The 19,885-nt window shown below is 51.9% G+C and overlaps 1 protein-coding gene across 3 annotated transcripts in view; it reads right to left on the minus strand.

Annotated features, from left to right (window-relative positions):
* Positions 1-19,885, minus strand: part of Slit1 (slit guidance ligand 1) — a 149,452-nt gene that overhangs the window by 47,428 nt on the left and 82,139 nt on the right. For all 3 annotated transcript variants that reach the window (XM_030250829.1, XM_030250830.1, NM_015748.3), the window contains 9 exons: positions 7,444-7,515; positions 6,380-6,451; positions 5,904-5,975; positions 5,426-5,589; positions 4,161-4,308; positions 3,734-3,805; positions 3,265-3,336; positions 1,717-1,788; positions 765-908 (listed from right to left, as the gene is read on the minus strand). In XM_030250829.1, the coding sequence (XP_030106689.1) occupies positions 765-908; positions 1,717-1,788; positions 3,265-3,336; positions 3,734-3,805; positions 4,161-4,308; positions 5,426-5,589; positions 5,904-5,975; positions 6,380-6,451; positions 7,444-7,515 (888 nt within the window). The remainder of the gene's footprint in view (positions 1-764; positions 909-1,716; positions 1,789-3,264; positions 3,337-3,733; positions 3,806-4,160; positions 4,309-5,425; positions 5,590-5,903; positions 5,976-6,379; positions 6,452-7,443; positions 7,516-19,885) is intronic.

Here is a 19,885-nt window from a genome sequence, read left to right on the forward strand (position 1 = left end):
GCATCCCACAGCAAGGGAGCACTGCATCCCTCAGCAAGGGAGCACTGCATCCCTCAGCAAGGGAGCACTGCATCCCTCAGCAAGGGAGCACTGCATCCCTCAGCAAGGGAGCACTGCATCCCTCAGCAAGGGAGCACTGCATCCCTCAGCAAGGGAGCACTGCATCCCTCAGCAAGGGAGCACTGCATCCCTCAGCAAGGGAGCACAGCTCTCCACAGTGACGGAGACTAGATTCAGTGCTTCCTGGTTTCTCTGTTTCCCATCAGACTCAGCATTACCACTCTCCAGATGCACTATTACTTAATGAACTTCTAAGAAAAGAACGTGTTGCTGATTAAATGATATGCCATCCCTGAGAACACAGAGCTGTTAATGTGGAAACACGGCTTTGAATCCAGAGACGCCGTTAACGTTGCCATTAGTAAACTCAAGCTGGCGTTTAGCCAACATCTCTGTGCGCGCTTATGTTGTAAACACCTGTAAATCTCATAACAACTGTATGAAGATGCCCTTGTTTTATGGAGAGTTAAGAGGAAGGCTCAGGGGAGCAAATTAACTTGTCCTAGGGTCACCCAGTCAATGAGAGTCTTCACTGATCTGTGACCCAGGATCATTCAAGAGTCTGTAGACATCTTTCCTTAGTGGGAGGACACCTCACTGTACACAGCAGTCGAGGAGAGGCTGCTACTTAGACCCCAAAGTTGTACCCACACTAGGCCAACCTGCTGGGCGGGGAGAGAGAAATAGGAAGAGGAGAAGCTCACAGTGTCTGGATGGCCCGTAGGGAGGTGAAGGTGCCCTTGGCGAGACTCTGGATCTTGTTGTCATACAGGGAGAGCAGAGAGAGGTTCTGCAGGTCCTGGAAGGCATCAGGCCGGATGCAGTTGATCTTGTTGGCATTTAGAAGCCTGTAGGCAGAGCCAGGCTGGGAGGTGAGAGAGGGGCAAGGCCTGACCCTTCACACGCCCTGCACCATCCTGGTCCTGGACACTGGGGCCCTTAGGGCACACCACAGTGCCTTCTCCATCTTTGTCCACATGGTGAGTCTCCAAGTTGACTGCAGGATAGCATCGGGATAGAGAGGTTCCTCCTGTCCAGGATCCCACAGGGTCCCCATGCACGCACAGGGGTGTTTCAATATAGTATTGTCTAGGTTTAGATTCCTGGCCTGAATTCTCTTGACTCCAGGAGGCAGAGCTGACCTGAGGACCCCTCTAAGAGACAGCCCTGTCCCCAAAGAACACAGGTGACATCCCATGAACCTCTGGGTCCTGATGTCCAGCAAAGAGCTCTGAGAGCCTGCCTCCATCTCCACATGTGACTGCGTAGCCTTTCTTCATGTTCCTGTCTCAGGTGAGTCTTGTACCCCACGTGTGTTGTGAACTGAAGTTCTCAGAAAAAGTCACACCCCATGTTAAAGATTCTACAAGGCTGGTGGCCTGACCAGGACTTCATGATTGAGGAGAGTTAGACTATGGACAATCTAGAGACAAATTCTCTTGGATTGTTCCCACCTTAGTAGCTGCTCTGACACCCTGAGTACTATAAGGTCACAATTTGGGGCTATATTAACAGACCCTTAGCTTCTACCAACCCCAAGCTAAAATTATCAACAGAAACCATCTGAAAGCTGTGGTAGAGAACAGAGTGGGGTGGGAGTGTCTCTGGGAAGCCAGAGGGATGTGGGCCTAAGGATACCCTAAGATCGTTCCTTACAGCAGCTGGAGTGTGTACAGGCCTCCAAATACACCTCGGGGCAGGTCTGTAATCTTGTTGCCATAGAGGACCCTGGAGAAAAGACAGCAGAAGGGGAAGTCAGAGGAGGCATCTTTGCCAAACCGCAGCAGGGCTCTGCAGACCCACAGGCAGCCTCTCCACCAATACGGTTACTACAGCATCTTGCCAGCAGGTGGCAGTAATGAATCTTCAAGCGGCCCATCTCCAGGAGGCAGGAACGTTCCCTCCCCATAGGTTAGATTTCTGCAACTGGGGGGTGTAATTTTGTTCCTGTGTTCACCCCCTCTGCCCTTCCCAACCCCAGTGAACCCCACAGAAGTCTGCAGAGATGCCCTTCAGAAGGACCCCACGAGAAAGTAATTCGGTCTCAGATCCAAAGGAGAAACAGTCTCTCTGGGCAGGAAGGAGGAACATATTTTGAGAGAGACGTGGGGGAAAAAATAGAACGGCAGACAGCACGTGCGATAGGTGGTGGGATTGCAAGTGGTGTATTTTTACACTTTGATATTTGCAAAGTTTCCTGCACTGAGCATGAATGAGTCCTGTGTATAATGAGAGGGCGGGGGGTGGGGGGGCACACAGTATAAAGAAATCACGCGCAGTGAGGAGCGTGCATTTCACTCCTAGTGTAATCAGTCAGAGTGAAAAATCCTGCACGTCGTCTCCTCAGATATGGCTTGGAGAGCCTTCCCAGAGGCCGGCAGAGCAGGGGTAAATCTAGCAGAAATCTAGCCTACGGGGAGGGTACGTTCCTGCCTCCTGGAGATGGGCCTCCTGAGGTAAGGACCACATGGGGACCACATAAGGTGACTTGAATGGGGGAGGAACTAGATGGCAGCCTACAGGAAGACAGCCAGACTCAAGACGTGGTCAGATGCCTGTCCCTCAGCTGTGCTGGAAGCTGCAGGGTAGAGATGGAGAAGAGGGGAAACCTGGGCAGAAAGATGAGGCCAGGGCTGGCTATGGTGGAAACAGACAACATGAGATTCGTGTGTTTGATCCCAGCATGCAGTTTCCTAGAGAGTTGAAAGCTGGCCTTGACCCCAGGAGTGACAGGGATGCATTGAAATGGACCTTTGGTCTCTTCTACACTGACATGAGATCCAATGAGAAGTAACTGTATTCATATCTCACAGGAGAAAAAACAAAACAAAACGAAACCCCTATAGGCTACCCAAGGTCTGATCATCTCCGCGGTGCCAGTGCGTGCTCAGGCTGTCATGCACAGCTGTGGGGGCTGCACACTGCACAACTTCATGTGCACCATCCACAGCCGGCGGTACCTATCATCTTGGACTCTCTCTCCTCCACAAGAAGGCATGCATAGAAGCTGGGAGCTGGGAGCTGGGAGCCTGGAGCCTCCTGTCTTCCCTAACAGTGAGCTGTCCAGTTCATTCTGCTTGCCGGGGCGGCTAGGCCGTGCAATCGTGTGTCTGTGCTACCCAGTGCCTGAGAGCATCGCAGGGCTCTGAACCATCAGGAGCTTGGCCTGCTACAAAGCCCACCAGACTTGGGCGTTCTACTCACAGGGAATTCAAGGAGCGCAGGCCTTGGAAGGCGTCGGGTGCAATCTCTGCAATCTGGTTGTTGCTCAGGTCTCTGCAAGGGGAGCAGAGAGAAGATGGCTGCCCCAAGGCTGCAAACCTGGTCTCCCAACCACATGGGGGAGGGAGGCTCTTAAAAACTAAAAAGGCCAGCTGCCCACTCAGGCAAACACCCACAGGCTACTTTTTCTCCATCCCAGGGCTCTAAGGCCTTTTCACTGGCCTTCCATTGTCACGATAAAGTGACAAGCAGCTTCGAACATGAGCCAGGCTTGAACTTGGTTCCCAGGGCCTCACAGATACTCTGCCACCCCATATCCCAGACAACAGCCCCAGATGCAGGAAGGCCAGGCCGGGTCTGAGTCAAGGTCTGAGCCTAGGTTGTGAGACAGGTCTGGCCCCAGACTCTTCCTCCTGATAGCTGGAGACTGCCAGGAAAGGCCCGCACTCACATCCTGCGCAGCTTTCTGTAGGGAGAGAAGGCTCCGGGTGGGATGGATTTGATACCGTTCAACTCCAGGCGGCTGCAGGGAGAGGAAGATTGTGAGAAGACTGAGGGTCACCCTTAGCAACCAACTACTGGTCCCAGAAACCCCTTCCCCTGTGGGGCCAATGTTTGTTAAGGAGATGGACACATGCTGTGATTTGAGCCCCCAAATCCCAGCTTTCTGTGGCTGAAGGGACCCCATGGTGATGCTACAGTAAGAAACCCACGCTGGCAGCCCCAGCCGACTGGGTTGGGTGTGGACCTTGAAGGGATACCCTCTCCTTCGTGCTTGGGAGCTTTCCAGCCTTGTACAGGGAGCTCGAGAAACCTGGGAAAGCTGGGGTGCTACTTCCCATTGGCGGACAGAACAGCCTGCTTAGCCCTGCACTCACATCTCTGTCATGGTCTCTGGAAGGTTAGCAGGGATGGCAGTGAGGCCCTTGCCACGGCAGTCCACGATGCCGCTGCTACAGCTGCACATGGCTGGGCAGGAACCGGACGAGAGGGTGCAGGCAGGTGCTCCCGCAGCCTCCCCCTGGCCTGCAGAGACAGGAGGTGTGATGTCAGAGAGCCTCACATTGCCGCTCCCCTCCCCTCTCCAGATCGGCAGCTGGGAGAGCACAGGTGGCAGTCTGTGGAGGAGGCTCACTCATAGGAGCTCCCCAGGGGTGCAAGAACAAGAGAACACACTGAATGTCTGGGGTCCATGCAACTACAAGGACAGAGCTGACGGCTCTCGAAGCTGATTCAAGATCAGCTGGAAAATTCTATTCTAGAGTTCTGAAGCTCAAATCACCCAGCCTTCCGGATACAGGATCCTCTATCCATGGAAGCTGTTTATTGAGCTCTGCTCCACACAAGTCTCACATGAACCCTCCTGTACCACCATTGAAGGATCCTTCTAGCATCCATTCCCTGGTAGAAATTGACATGGCTCAATGACTAAGTATCAAAACCGGGGCCATGTCCACTGTGTGATGTCAGAACCCATGCTTTTAAACACAGGTATATAGTAACTTACACGAAACTCACCCTTTTAAATGCTCAGCTGATTGATATACTACCCAGATGCACTTTTAGCCCCAGAAAGGCCCCCCCTAGCCTCTTCCAGAAAGTCGAAAGTCGTTGCTACTCTTGAGATGCAGCACCTAAGATCCTGACTCTTGTTTGTGAAGTTCACTTTCCTGGCATCACTGGGAGGGTCTCCTCCCCTTATAAACTCTCCCTACTAATGGATGAACACTATTCCGCTTTGTGACGATAGCATCATTGGTATCTTCATTCCCCATAGGGGCCGAGTTCTGACGTTCCCACGCTGGAAGCCAAGGGAAGCAATCCACTAACACAGCTGTGGTGAAGCAGAGGGGGTGCCAGGAGGGGGAAGGAGGGAGGGGAGGAGCGGGAGTGACTGGTGTATGGAGCAGGAGAAGGCATGGGGTAGAGGGAGAGGGAACAGAGACTGGGACAGAAGGGGACAGACAGTGGAGGAACAGAGGGCACAGGGAAATCATGGGTGGGGGAGGGGAAGATGCCATAGACCAGAGGTGGTCGGCAGAAAGAAAGTGACAGTGAAATGACATTAGTGAGTTGTTGTGGGTGCTCATCATAAACAAGGGGGACGAGCCAGCAAGGGAAGGCCGAGGACACAGGCACCCACCTGAGCAGCTGAACTCGCCCTTTTGCACCTCTGCCACGTTGAGGCCCCGAAGGCTGGCGGGCCCAGAGCACTGGGTGAAGAGTCCGATGGTGGGCCTCTGTCTCAGCCACTGAGAGAGCCAGGCCAGGTGGCAGTCACAGAACAGGTGGTTGGAGTGCAGCCGGCTACAGGAGAACAGCAGCTCATGGATCCATCACCCATCTCCCCGAGCAGGAGTCCCAACTCAGGACTGCCCCTTCCCAGCTCCCTGCTCTCCCAGCCTGCTCTATGGCCTGGCATCATAGAGTTCCTTTGCCCAGATCACTCACCTCAACTCCAAGGACAAAACCAAGTCGTTTGTTGTCCAAGGAAAAACCAAGCACAAGGGACTTTGGGTGACTTTCAATTTCAAATCCCTGCCTACCCTGGCCGCCCCCTGGGCTGTGGAGGGCAGCCCCACCCACACCCACACCCTCTTCTCACTGCCCAGGTGACTCACAAGGTCCGAAGCTTGGGCATATGGTTGAAACTGGACACAGGGATGGTGGTGATGTTGTTGTTGTTCAGGGTCCTGAAAGGGACAGATGGACATATTTAACACCTGCCCAGCAGGGATTTACAGGAGACGTGTCTGCTCATATACAGCCTCTCATGCCAGCTGTGACATTTTACCTAGACGGGGGCCAGCCCTGCTCTGGGTATGGAGGTGGAGGGACAGCCCAGAGCTGAGCAGGTGACTGCACTCTTGTCACCTCTGCCTGGGGTTCTAAGTCTGGGAGGACAGTGTGCCAGAACTCAGAAGAGCCATAGGAGAAAGGCCAGTTTACACACACCCAGAAAAGCCACCTCTTAGCCTCCTGTTGGAAAGAAAACTGCCCAAACCTCCAGTTTGGGAGGACTATGAGCAGCTGAGGTGTGACCCTGACCTTGAACTGCATCAGCTCCCCACCCATGGCCACCCTGGGTTTTACTCACAGAACCTCCAGTCCCCGTAGGGCACGGAAGGCCCCTTCCTCGATGCAGCTGATCCGGTTCTTGTCCAGCTGTCTGTAAAGCAGAGGGGAGCTGTAGGGAGGGGAAGTGTTGCCCAGAGCAGGGGCTTGAACATTTTGACAGAGCACTCCATTATTTTCAAAGAGGAGAGTAATAATGTCAACCATTTATTTTGCATGTGTCAGTCCAAAGGAACTATCCATAAAAGCCGATTTCCTCTTATTTTCAGTTCAAACAATAAATCGAAATAAAAGTCCCATTACATTCCTCTACCCAGTCCCGTATCTCCCTTGGGAAGCAGGCATCCCTCCCTCACATTTTGGAGACCACCTAGAGTTATGTTGGCAGCTGACAAATGAGAGTCATCCAGGAGGAGTGGCAGCAGGGGCTGGCAGACAGAGTTCTGCTGAATGCCAAGTGAGATCGGCTAGCCCTGGCTACCTGGAGCGCTGCCGTCAGGGCGAATGGAAGCTGTGATCTGAGTTCAGTGGGAAAGAATGTGCTGATCGATTACCGATGTCTGCCACAGGCATGGGAGGGGGTGTGTGTGACAAGCATGCCAGGCATTTGCCATTTCTGTTTGTAGCCAGACCTCAGGAGGTGGTAAGCCTGGACCGGAATAAATTTGAATACTAATAAGCTATCGCATTTAAACAGTACCCAGCGCAGTGTACGCATTTCCTCATCTCATTTCAACCTCAGAATAAGCTTGTGGGGGGCACATTGTTTTCTCAAACAATATAGGAAGGCTCAGCAATGTTAACGGACTTGCAGCAGCTTTGCAGTATAACTTAGAGGAGACTAAAACCAGCTGCTAACCCCAAAAGCCAGAGGTCACTGGAGAGCTAGGGGCTGGAAATGTGGCCTGTCACCTCATGGTTCATACTCCATGTCCCCAGTCCCCAGAGAGTACCCTCTCAGCACATACGGGGCTGTCACACAGAGTCACCATCAAGACATGGTCCTGCCTATTCTCTCTAAGGTGGCTCAGAACACATGGTACAGTTAGGGGTGTGCCAGGGTGACCATCCCAAGCCTCTACTCACAGATTTTTGAGGTCTGTGGCTCCCCGAAAAGCCTTCCTGGGCACAGCCTGGAGAAAATTCTCACTCAGGTCCCTGGGGAGACAAACAGAGAAAGAGAGGGTACCAGTCAGGAGGGTCATGGTAATAAGAAGAGAGGTGGCTGGCCTCATGAGTGACCCCACTCCAGAGTCTGGGTGGGTTCTAGTTGCTTTGTCAGCTCTGGCTGAATGAGTAAATGGTAGTTAGGAGTTTTCTGTCCTGGCAGACACTGGGACGCTGTCCCCAGTCACCTCCCCTCTGGGCAGAGGATGGTTAGAGAGAAGCTCCCAGTAGCTGTGATCAGCACTGGCAGGGCCCCCATGGTTGGCCAACCCCAATGAAGCATAGCAGAGAGCTCTCCACGGCCCTCCGTGGCCCTGGCTTCCCCTCTGTTTTGCTGTAAGCAAGCTGTGACTGCTGGAGGATGGAGGAGACAGAACCAAGTGTCTCGCCCGGTCCTGAACTAGGCTGGCTCTGATTCCAAGTCTACTCTGGGGGATCACAGAGCAAAAGAAAGCCTGGGCCCCTTGGGAACCACGCCACAAGCCAAGGCTCTATGCCCTGCAGACTGTTCAGTCCCAGCTAGCTCCCTGCTGAACCTAGCAATTGTAGGAGAAACCCAGGTTAGACCCCCAATTTCTTTAGAAATCAGATCAACTCTTCTTTTTGTCTTGGTTGTTTGTTTTTGAGGCAACTGATGATACAGTTATCAGTGGGCAATTGAAGGATGAGGTAGTGAGAGCCTTCAGGAAGGAGAGACAGGACATGGCCGACCGTAGGTGTTTCTGAACCTACATAGTGTTAGACCCTCGGCTACACTGTCTCCCCTGTTCTATGTGTGAAATGCATAGGCTCAACCAAATGCTCTCTAAGCATCCCACCAGTGGGACCCCTCACATGTGAGGGCTCAGAGACACGCTGTGGCCTGAAGGTAACCTCATGCCTCCCTGTGCTGGGGCCTAGTCACAGAAATGACGGTGCTGGGAGATGGGGCCTACAGGAGGGGTACACCAGGGACAAGCTCTCAGGAACAAGATTGGAATGTAATGGATGAAAGCCCCAGAGAGCTGGTGTGAAGGCCAAGGACCTGACGAAAGGGATTCCCATGGTGGATGGAGAGAGCTGACTTCTGCAAGTTGTCTTCCAACCTCCATGTTGTGTGCCATGGCACAGGTACCTCTCCTCCAACACACTCAGACACACTGGCACACACAGATATACATACAGACACACACAGATACACACAGACAGACATACACACACAGACCCAGACTTAGACAGAAACACACACACACACACATAGACACACATACAAACACACACACACAAACATACCCACACAAACATACCCACACACACAGACCACCCCCACAGATACACACACAGAGACATACACACACAGAGACACCACACAGACACACACACACACATAGAGATACACACATACACACACAGACACATACACACACAGACATACACACACACAGACACACACACACAGATACACACACAAACACACACAAAGATACACACAACAGATCCCCCACAAACACACACACACACACAGAGACACATACAGACACACAGAAATACATACACACAGAGACACTCACACACAGACACACACACAGAGTAAGTAAATTAATGCAATGGAAAAATTGTAAAAGCAAAGATGCCTTGCACAGTTGCCAGCCCCAACGCTGTTAGAGGACACAATGATGTCTGATTCCCGGGAGTCTGAGTGCAGGCCTTCCTCACACACCAAATTCTGAATCTTGACACCGAGAACCATGAGAAATAAGTTCCTGTTGTTAATGAGTCATCCAGCCTGAGATGTTTCATTACAGTAGAGTGAATAGATTCAGACACATGTTCTGTGAAGGGCTTGGCTCTTTGACCAAGGCCCTTGAGATCCTTGAAGTGAGGGACCAATGTTAACAGGCATTGGGAGGTGGTAAGAAGATACAGTCAAGCCACTAGCCGCCTTTGACCACAGGGAAGCAGGGAGGTTCAGAAAAGATAAAGGCAGGCAGGGAGGTGTGCCCTAGAGAATGTGGGGTACACAGGGAGGTTTGCCCTAGAGAATGTGGGGTGCACAGGGAGGTGTGCCCTAGAGAATGTGGGGTGCACAGGGAGGTGATGCCCTAGAGAATGTGGGGTACACAGGGAGGTGATGCCCTAGAGAATGTAGAGTGCGCAGGAAGGTGGTACCCTAGAGAATGTGGGGTGCACAGGGAGATGTGCCCTAGAGAATGTGGGGTACACAGGGAGGCAGCAACTCCAGGCAGCCCCTCAGCACAACACAGCAGGCAGCTCACCCCAAGGCAGAGCCTGAGAGAGAGTCCCAGGCCGCTCCCCACTATCCACTTAATCCTCTCCTCAGCCAGGCAAGAAAGGCTTGTTATGTGTATTGATTAGCCAATCAATTCCACCCAGGCCTGTTCCATGCAGACTTTACAGTAGCTTGGCGGGATTTACAGATCAGCAGGAGAGCAGGTGGGAGGGCTCAGCAGAGAAGAAACCTCAAAGGCAGGCTCTCTGAATGTGCCCCGTGATTCACAGGCATACCAGCCAGGGCAGAGTAGGGGCTCAGTGCTTCCTGAGAGCCAAGGAAGGGGGGTCAGCAGCACACATGATCTATGTGTAGTCTAAATGGATCCGAGTGTCAGGAGTCCAGCTGTTTGGGCACTCAGATGAGACAGGAATTCTCCCGGGAGTCTTTATTAAAAAAAAAAAAAAAAAAAAATCAGCCGGCAGCATGGCCTCAGCAGTAACACTGGATCCTTACAATAAATGGGTTTTAAATGCTTCTTATCACAGCACTGGGTCAAAGTGTGTCTCAGGAAATCAATTCTGCAGGCTCTCATACCAGGAAGGAGGACAAGGGATAACTGGGAGGCCTGGCACAGCCTGGAACAACTGGGTCAAGGCAGAGCCTGCTAAGACTGGCCAGAGAGGTTGATGGCCTCCGACTGAAGCTCCCAGAGTGCAGAGCAGATAGAGTGGAATCCTGAGGGCTTTGGGAGAGATGGGGAGGTAACCCCCCTTAGGAAGCCCAGACTGGCCCTGGCCAGTCAGTCCACAGCAGGAACCTTCTTTCCTGTTTAAATGACCAACTGGAACAGTTTACAAACCCAGAAGAGATGGTATGAAGGCCATCAGGAATGGCAAGTGTTGGTCAGTCTCAAAAAAAAAAAAAAAATAGATGAAGATTGCTGACATCAAAGGAAGCAATGGGAAGATTTCTGGGTTCAACTGTCTCTGCCGCGCACCAGCCATGGGCCCAGAGAACCCAAGAGGGCTTTGTGGGATGGACGTTGTCTGTCATGCAAGACCTGGTGAGATCCCAGGAGTGCACAGCTTAACCTTTAAACCTCATTTCCATTTGTCTGTATTATGGAAGCGGGGCTTTTGTCCCTCCTTTCCCCACACGGCATCACAGTTGTTCCCAGAGTGGCCACTAGGGTGTGCCAGAAGCCTTCCCTGTATTTGCTATACAGCTGCTACGGTCTCACTTTTTGCTACATTTGACTTGCCCCGTGACACTTCTGTGGTCTTTTGTCACCACTCACGTCAACCCCCCCCCCCCCCAGCTAAAGTTGCTCATCTCTGCTTGCACGTGGCCTGTTGGAGATCCTCTCAGCACAGCCTGGGCCTTTCCCAGCCCTCATCCTTCTGTGCTTCACAAACTCAGGGCACCCAACCTTTCTCCATGGTGTTTCACAGGTCCCTCAAAACGAGTCCCTCATCACTGGCTGGGAGGATAACAGAGCCTGACCAAAGGAAGAGGTTTCTGATAAGGGGGTCAGAGGGGCCAGCAAATGCTGGAGAGTCAAGGTATAACGGAAAACACCCACAGTGTATGTCCCTGGTGAGGCATTCAGCAAGAGCTGGCTGGGTCACATACATTATGGGGCATTGGGCATCATGAACCTAAAACCCTTCTGCTTTCTTATCTCTGTCTACACACCTTTCCCCTAGTTTCCAACTGTTCCTTCACCTACACATTCCAGTATATGCACGAGCGGGGGCAGGCAGGCGTGCGGGGACACACACACACACACACACACACGCAAGCCTCCTGTTCAGCACCAATTCAAAATAGCAAATACAAGCATATTGGGTTTGCGTATGAATATTTAATTACCACCCATCTCTCCCTAATCCACCAATGGCAGACATCGCTCTTGCTCCCAGAGTATCCTGAAGTTGGCGCACTCACTGCAAAGGCAATGTAACCATAACTGAACGGAACCAATGAGGATACTCAGTGACCCTCCCACGTCCTGGCCGGAGCGAGGGATCAGCACAAGGACGCAGCTCCAGGGATGCAGACACGGGGCAGGTAGGAGTCTCTGCACTCCTGGAGCCCGCAGTCTCTGTTCTGATCTGTCATGCAGATCAGATGCCTCCTAAAAGTCAAAGCAGCACAGAACAAGAAACTGGTCTTGTGGATGATGTCATCTTGACTCTGTTCTTCCCTTCCCATATCTAGATGGAACACTGTGCGCCTAGCAAGGGATCTGGGCAGCCACTGAGGAAGGTAAGAGTCTATCCTGGGAAGCCCCAGAGAAGGGGATCTGTTCTAAGAAATATGGTATGAGTTCTATAGGCAGAGACTCCCCAGGTTATCCTGTATCCCACCCCTAAGGTCCTAGGACTCTGAGGAGGCAGCTTTCCACCCCCAGTCATCCCCCACTGGGTATGGGAGCCCTTCTGCCCATCCCTGACTTAGGCACTGTCCCCAAGTGCCTGTTACAGCCATACTCCACACTCTGACAAGCAGGGGAGCGAAGGTCGGGACCCCATGTTCTTACTGCAAATCCCCATTAGCTCCAACCTCTAACTGGTCTCAGCAGGCACACTGCCTCTGAGGGGATTAGTGGGGCCCTGTTGGGGCAAGGCATTGGGCATCAGCCAAGGTTTCACTGAGCTCTGGGCTCTGACATGGATCTGCTGCCCCACTGCAAAGCTCTTTATTTTGTGGCTCTTCAAGCCGCAGGGGGCTTCAGCACAGTACAGCGTTCCAGCGCACTTTATCCGTGGCTTTCTGGTCATCAGACTGTAGACCTGGGCCTGGAGTACAGCGAGCCAGCCCTGCACGCACTGAGCTCCTTGGGCACGTATTTGATCCCTGGAGTGTGTAGGGGGTTGATTAGCCTCTTCTTCAGAAAGCACAAGTGGCGGTTGTGGTCGGAGCAGAGGAATGGGAGCCCTCAGCCAACACTGCTATTAGGTCATTGTCTTTGGGGCTCTGTGAGAACATGGAGCCTGGGGTTTGGGAATCCTACTAGTTTGAGCTGGTCTCCAGTCAAGGTCCACAGGAAATTCCCCCGTGTCTATGAGTGTGTGCCACTCACTCAGACTGCCACAGGTGGCTACTGTCCTGCATGACATTATCTCACACTGTTAGGTAGAGGGGATCAACTACCATGAACCCAGAGGAATGGCTACGCAGGCCACCCCTGGTACCTGCGCCAGTACCTTTTTGTTACTAGACAGGTAGATTTTCGCCTTGAGCAAGGTCTATAGCAAACTAGAGCATATTAAAGTTAGAGGGCTTCATCCGGCAGAGAAGTACGAATGCTTTGATGTCCCCACCTAGTGCTGAAGCAGACTGAAGCTACTGTGCCCAGACGTCACTTCAAAGCAGCGGGGTTCCAGCACCTCTGCTTTAGTGAGGGAGAAAGAAAAACAGCTCCTGACTTCTCTCCTGAGGCACAGGCTGCATGCAGGAAGGGGGGGGGGGATCTGCAGAGGTGGGTGTAACCACCTCCTTCACTTACTCTGCAGGCCTTTTCTGCAATGCAGCTGGGGTTGGGGGCAGGGGAGACACAGCCCAGCTCTGTTTAGCACAAGTCCACCTTTGGGTGTCTGGAGGTGCCCGCTACACACTCACTGTTTGCCAAGGAACTTGTTCTTACAGAGAGAGGGAGCCCCAGCCTATAATCTATAGTCATGGGGCTTACAACCGCCAAGTTCCTGGGGCAGTCTGGACATCACCACCATAGAGTGGCTGCTTTGAGTCTTTCTTCTTGTCCCCTCCTGTTTTCTGAGGGCCCAAGGGGCCCAGACACTGCCATCAGCAGAAACCTCCCTGCCTGCCCACCTGGGGCCACCAGCTCTCCTGTGCAGCTTTCAAGCACCCACCCCACCCAACCATTCATTCTGCAAAAACCTCACCAAACAAAAGACTAAGTGGCCTGGCTTGTTATACCGTAAACCATCCTGTGATACTGACTTGACCTTGGGTTGTTTGCTGGGCAGCTGTGAACATCAACTTCCACAAAAGAAACACCCCCAAAGAGATCTCCCCCGCAAGCAGCCTTCTCTCATAAGCTAACTGGCTCCGCCAAGGCAAGGAAGCTTTGAGGTTGGAGTCCCACTCAAATGAAGGATACCCAGGACACAAAACCATTCCATCTTATAATTCTGTGGACAGTCAGAAAGTGGCAAGCGTGGTTCCCAACCATGTGGTGAGAACACAGTACCAGATGTTGAGAGTGGCTGATAAGGTGGCCGAGAGGGAAAGGCTGAACTGGGAAGTGGGTACCATGGTCAGCAGCACTGGACTCTGGGGTGCACTTCCCAGGGTTTCTGGTATCAAACTCCATAGTTGGGTGCCACAGCTCCTGCGCTGGGCTCCAGAGACGTGACCTCCCAGTCACACGGGAGGACGGGAACGTGGCACTGGAGCACACAGACCTCAGAAAGTCAGGCCAAGGGAAGGGAGGTTGGGACTGAGTATGGGACCCTCTGGCAGAAGTCTGGTTGCCTTTCTTACCGTGTTTCAGGAAGGAATGAAGATGGCCCCCGGGTTGTGTTATAAAGTAAGAGGAAATCAGAGGAAAAGCTTTAAAAATGAAGACAGGGTAAGCTATCAAATAAGAGAACACAGGCCAGACGTGGAGGTACACACCTTTGACTCCAGCACTTGGGAAGCAGAGGCAGGTGCAGCTCTGTAAGTTTGAGGCTAGCCTGGACTATATAGCCAGATCCAGGGCAAGGCTATATAGTAAGACCCTGTCTCCAAAGGGGTGGGGACACCTGCTCTGCATGGGCCCTGGGGTTGTTATAGCGGGTTCCTCGAGTGAGGCCAAGCATTGGCTGATTCTGAGGCTAAGCTAGGAGTATGTCCTTCCATCCATCTGTCTGTTGCCCCACCCCACCCCCACCGTGCAGTCTCCACAAAGAGAAGGCTGTAATGAGGAAGAGCAAGGCTCTCTCTCACCTGTATCCTCAGAGGAGGCTGAGGATACAGGTCACCTCTCCAAGGCCAAGTCACAGATAAGCCAGTCAAGGGACCAACACTTTTCTTTGTTGTCTTTAACATTGATTTGTTGTTGTTTGTTTGTTTGTTTTTGGTGTTTTGTTTCATTGTTTTGTTTAACATTGTTAAACAACAAGAGCTGTTCCCTTGGTCATGTGGCCTAGGGACTCTGGTTGCTTGTCCTGGCTCCCTACAGCTACAGTGGGTAAGCCGGAGACAGGTTCCCCTAAGTCCAAACACCAAGAGCTGGGGCAGAGAGCAACAAAGCCGGGTCTTCAATACTGTGAGAAACTCAAGCCAGGAGACTCCCAGAGAGTTAAAGAAATCAGTCAGTTTGACGAATCGATCTTTGGACAAATCGGCCAATCCATGAATTGCCTTCGGCAAATTGGCTTTTAGCAAAATGACATTTGGTAGATTGTTCTGTTTCTGACACAGCGATGCTTTTACAGGGCAATTATGCGCACAGTCCCAGCCTGGCACCAGGGCACAGAAACCATTCTGCAGATGGTAGACCCACCCACCTCACACACTGCTCAGTGCTTAGATGAGCTGAGCCAACGTGGGGGTTAGAGCACCGAGGAAGACGCATACTGCCCTGCCTGCACATCCTCCCTGTGGCCTCTTCCTTCACTCAGCTCATTTTGACAGAGAGCAGATTCTTCGGACAGCACCGAGCCGGGGAAACAGGGGCTAATACAGTTTTTGAGGAAAGAAAGCCAAGCAAAGGAGCAACAGGGCCCAGTAAGGAGAACCTATGCTGTGCACCAGGAGGCTCTGCACCAGGCAGGTGGCCAAGCTGCAGCAGTTGACAGGTCTGCGCTTCTTCGGCAAGAAGCTGGGACTCTGGCCAGTGTAGTGGGGCAGCCAATGCCAGGACAGATGTCGTGGAAGGAAGGCCAGTGAGCGTCATATTTCTCTCGTTCTGCTTACCCTCAGTCTTATCACTAAAAGCCATGTCCTACTGTTCTCTGCTCCTGTTCCCAGTCCCTAACTGAACCCTGACATCAGGAGCATCGCAGGCAGAAAGTGGGATCTGCAATTGAAACCCTGGTCCCCTCAGCACAGAAGGGAACCCTTGGAGAAGGAAAACACCCAGCCATCCCCAGCTGGCACACAACCAGCCTGTTACAGGGGATATCTGCCCTCCAAAACCCAGAGTAACCAGAAGAGCGCCAAAAGGGCTAGGCAGAGAGCTGTCCCTGGTCCTGAATCTCCGAGCCCCCTCTGCTTACACACCTTGGATCTCAGCCACTCTCAACCTTCCTTATCTAGTCCAGTTTACAGTTTAACCAGCACCTTTTCTTTTTCCCAAACTCAGAGATTGCAGCTTGTAACATGTACTAGGTGTCTGAGAAGTGCACGGTGACCCTGATTCTAAGGGCAGATGTGTGCATATCACAGTCCACATCATTAAGTTTCTTCTAGGTGGGGGTGCAACTCTGATCTGGGCCCCCTCCATTGAGGCTAGATTGTCCCTCTTGTCCGTCCAGATGCAGCCAGTGGAAGCAGGTGGTGAGATGGTGTCTGGCATGCTCAGACACAGAGGACCTTGTTCACGGTCACGGCTGTCCCCATTGTTGTCAGTGCCGCTGATGAGAACTGTTTTTCCTGTGGCATCGATTGTGTGTCTGGAACGGTGCCGCACGGTTCATATGCTTTATAGACACACCCTCTTTAGTTCTTGGAACTTCTTATAAAAGCATCCCCCGCACGGCTCTGCGGGATTTGAGAGTGAGTGAGAGTGTGTGGGGAGACAAGCCGTGGGAAACACCGCATTCCCTCCCACTGGAGTTGTTCCTAGGATCTCATGCAGGCTGTATTTTATTTTGGTTTTTGGGTTTGGGGATCCAACCTGTAAGCACATAAAATTCTGATACTGAAGTAAGCCCTAACAATGATGTTTTAAATTATTTACTTATTTTTGTTTTTTCTTTGGTTCATTTTTGTTCAGAGACAGGGTCTCTCTCTCTGTCCTAAGCTGGCCCCAAACCCATGATCCCCATCTTTGATTTCCTGGGTACTAGAAATACAGACATGTCTTACGATAATGACTTAAAATATTTTTAAAGAATAGTACACGTAGTTCAGGTTGGTCTTGAACTTCTGACCCTCCTGATTGCTAAGATCACAGGCTTGGACCGCCAACCTAGTTTATGCAGTGCTGTGGATCAATCCAGGGCATTGTGAATGCTAAGTGAGCGTTCTACCAACTGAACTATGCCCCCAGCACCTTAAAATTTATTTACTATATTACTTAGGTTTTTGAGTCAGGTCTCTCTATGTAGTCCTGGCTGTCCTGAAGCTCACTGTGTAATTCAGGAGGACCTCAAACTCACAGATCCTTCTGCTCTGCCTTCCGAGTGCTGGGACTAAAGGCATGCTCCACCACTCCAGGCTTTAAAGTTTATTTTTTAAAAGAGTATTAGCACCATATCTATTTTCCAGATACTGTAATAGAGGCATGGTAACCTTTCCAGACTGTCTGACTACAGAGCCTACAAGCTAACCCACTCTACTACACTGGCTCAGCACAGTAGAATCATCAAAGACAGGAAGGTGGGGAAGGGGAAGCTTCCAGAAACACACACACACACACATCAGTGGTGACAGATGAACTTGGAGGCAGGAGGTGAAACCCAAGGTCGTCACTAACGTTGACACTAAGCCATCAGCACAAGGTCGCATTCTACTCAAGACCCTCTGTTTCATAACCCGGGTAATTATGTAATACACCTTAGACATATTCTTATCAAAATGGCATGAGAGTCACTGAGCAGCTGTGTCAACCGAGAACAGAGTGTTAAGTCACTCTCTAGAATGAGCATCGTCTAGGGACTCCTTGCCGCCCCGGATCTGTCACTCCTTCTTAAACCCCTGTAGGTTTTCAAGACTAAAAGGTGAGCTGTTTCAAGGATTCCTGGGGAAAAGGGCTTCAGCTGACAGCCTGTTTCAGATACATAACCACACTTAAGCCTGTGTTATGCTGATTCTGAGCATCAACCCGTTGTGATAGGGAAGGATCCAGGATAATGGACTGCTGTCAGCCACTACCTTCTCAGAGTCTCTGGCACCGTACCTCTCCTCAAGACCACTACTTCAGAGGCCCTGGCAGAATAAATGACACCAAGGCTCCTGTGTCCAGTCCCCATTAGTTGAGAAAATGATGGTTATCTCTGGGAAAGCTTATCAGCGTGAACCCCTAACTTTCTAGAGATGGTTAGTTTTGATTGATAACTCAGTTAGATTAAGAAGCAGACAAGGCCGGGTATAATATTTATCCTCATGCTGAACCATGGGCTAGCCAAGAGGCCAAAGTAAAGTTTGGCACAGGACCAGTAAGTGAACCCCAAACTGAACCCAAAGTCCCCAGGCCAGAGGCCCCCAGTTATAGGATGGAACAGCAGGAAGGGATGGTTGCAGCCGTGGGGAACAGCATGCATTCATGCATAGCAGGTACAGATGCTGCCCTGTGTAAGAAGCCAAAAAAAAAAAAAAAAAAAAAAAAAAAAAAAAAAAAACACACACACACACACACACAAAGAGACAGAGGGAGATAGGGACAGAGCTGTGGAGAATGTTAGAGTTGAGATCTGAATGCTCCCTAGGGCTGTGTAAGAGGCTGTGCAGCTAGCTGACATGCCGCAGAGAAGCAGTCTCTGACGGGTGGGTGGAGGGTGTCCTTGAAAGACACACTGGGATCCAGACTCTCCCTCTCATTGTTTCCTGGCCTTCAGGAGACAAGCAGTTCTGCTCCACGAGGCCACCCCTGCCACAGGCACAGAGCCATGGGGTCATGTGACCATCGACTGAAACCAAGAACCCAAACAAATGCTTTTTAATTTCTTAAGCTATTTTGTCACGGTGATAGCAAGCTGACCGACAGAAAATTGGATGGAAAAGATTGAAGAAGAAAGGGGAGCTGGGAGAAAATGAAGCTAGATGAGAGGTGTCTGAGAGAGAGAGAGACCCCACCCCAGAGCCCCCTCCAAACCCACCCCAGGAGTTGGAGACGAGGAGCCACAGATGTGCAAATGAAAACCACAGCGTGTGGCTGCTAAGCCCTGGGCTTACTGGCTTACTCTGGGTTGGGAGGGCTGCATCCCAGACTCTTCTGGGCCTGCCGGGCGGGCGGAAGGGGATAATTTGCCCATGGCCAGAGGTGTCAGGCTCTGGTGATGAGTGTGAAGCCTGTGGCTGATCTGCCTCTTGCTTGACGAATCCCAAGCAGAGGTGGGAATGAGAATTGGCCTTGCGCTCCTCTCAGCATCAACTCTCCTCCAGGGAAGGGTCATCCTGCCCTCACTCACTGGGAAGGGACACCTCTAGAATGAGGAGTGGCGGCCTGAAGGGTTGTGGGCAGTGAGGGGGATGGAGGCCAGTGGAGATAGTCCATTGTCGTGGCGATGGGAGGCTCTGGGGATAAAGCTCCCTTTAGCCTGCATACCACAAACCCAACAAGTTTATGTAAGCGGCGGGTCTCAGGCTGAATCCTGGCTCTGCCCCTTGCCAGCTGAGTGGCTCTGTACCTCCCATTCTTCTAAAATGGGAATAGCAAGTAATCAGGGACCACTAAGCATACGTGGTGAGTGTGTGCGTGGAAGCATGCTCACGCAGCCTGCAAGCTCAACGGCGCTGTCCTTGCTGTTGCTGATCCAGTACAAATAAATGCTCATCGTGGCCAGGCCAGGGAAGGCTGCAACCCAAGTAAGAGGCTGGGGAAAACCAAAAACCATCAGCATGTCAGAAATGGGTGTGTGCCATCAGGAAGCAGAGCAAGGCACTGCTGCAGAGACAGGGAAGGGCAGGCTACTGTCACCAGAGCGACCTGGGAGAGGGTTTCAGATCTGTGCGAGGAGGAAGGAGGAAGCATCCTCACCAAGGCCCAGGAGACCACATTCCAGCAGAGAAAACAGAGGTTGAGGAGTTCAGGAAGCAGAACGTGGGACTGAGCAAGGGCAGAGATTGCTGGAGCCTGGTACAGGGGCTAAGCCTCAGAGCTCAGGGTCTGCACTAGGTGAGCTGGAGTGCCTACCATCTGTGAGACAGGAACTGTCTGACTCAGAGCTGGCTACTGGCAGGTAGCTTCCCTTTGCCCTGGTCAATCATGCCCTCTTAACGAGGAAGTGTATGTGTTTACAGTAGGGAAACTGA

Source organism: Mus musculus, chromosome 19 (genome assembly GCF_000001635.26).
Source record: "Mus musculus strain C57BL/6J chromosome 19, GRCm38.p6 C57BL/6J".
NCBI classification, from domain to species: domain Eukaryota; kingdom Metazoa; phylum Chordata; class Mammalia; order Rodentia; family Muridae; genus Mus; species Mus musculus.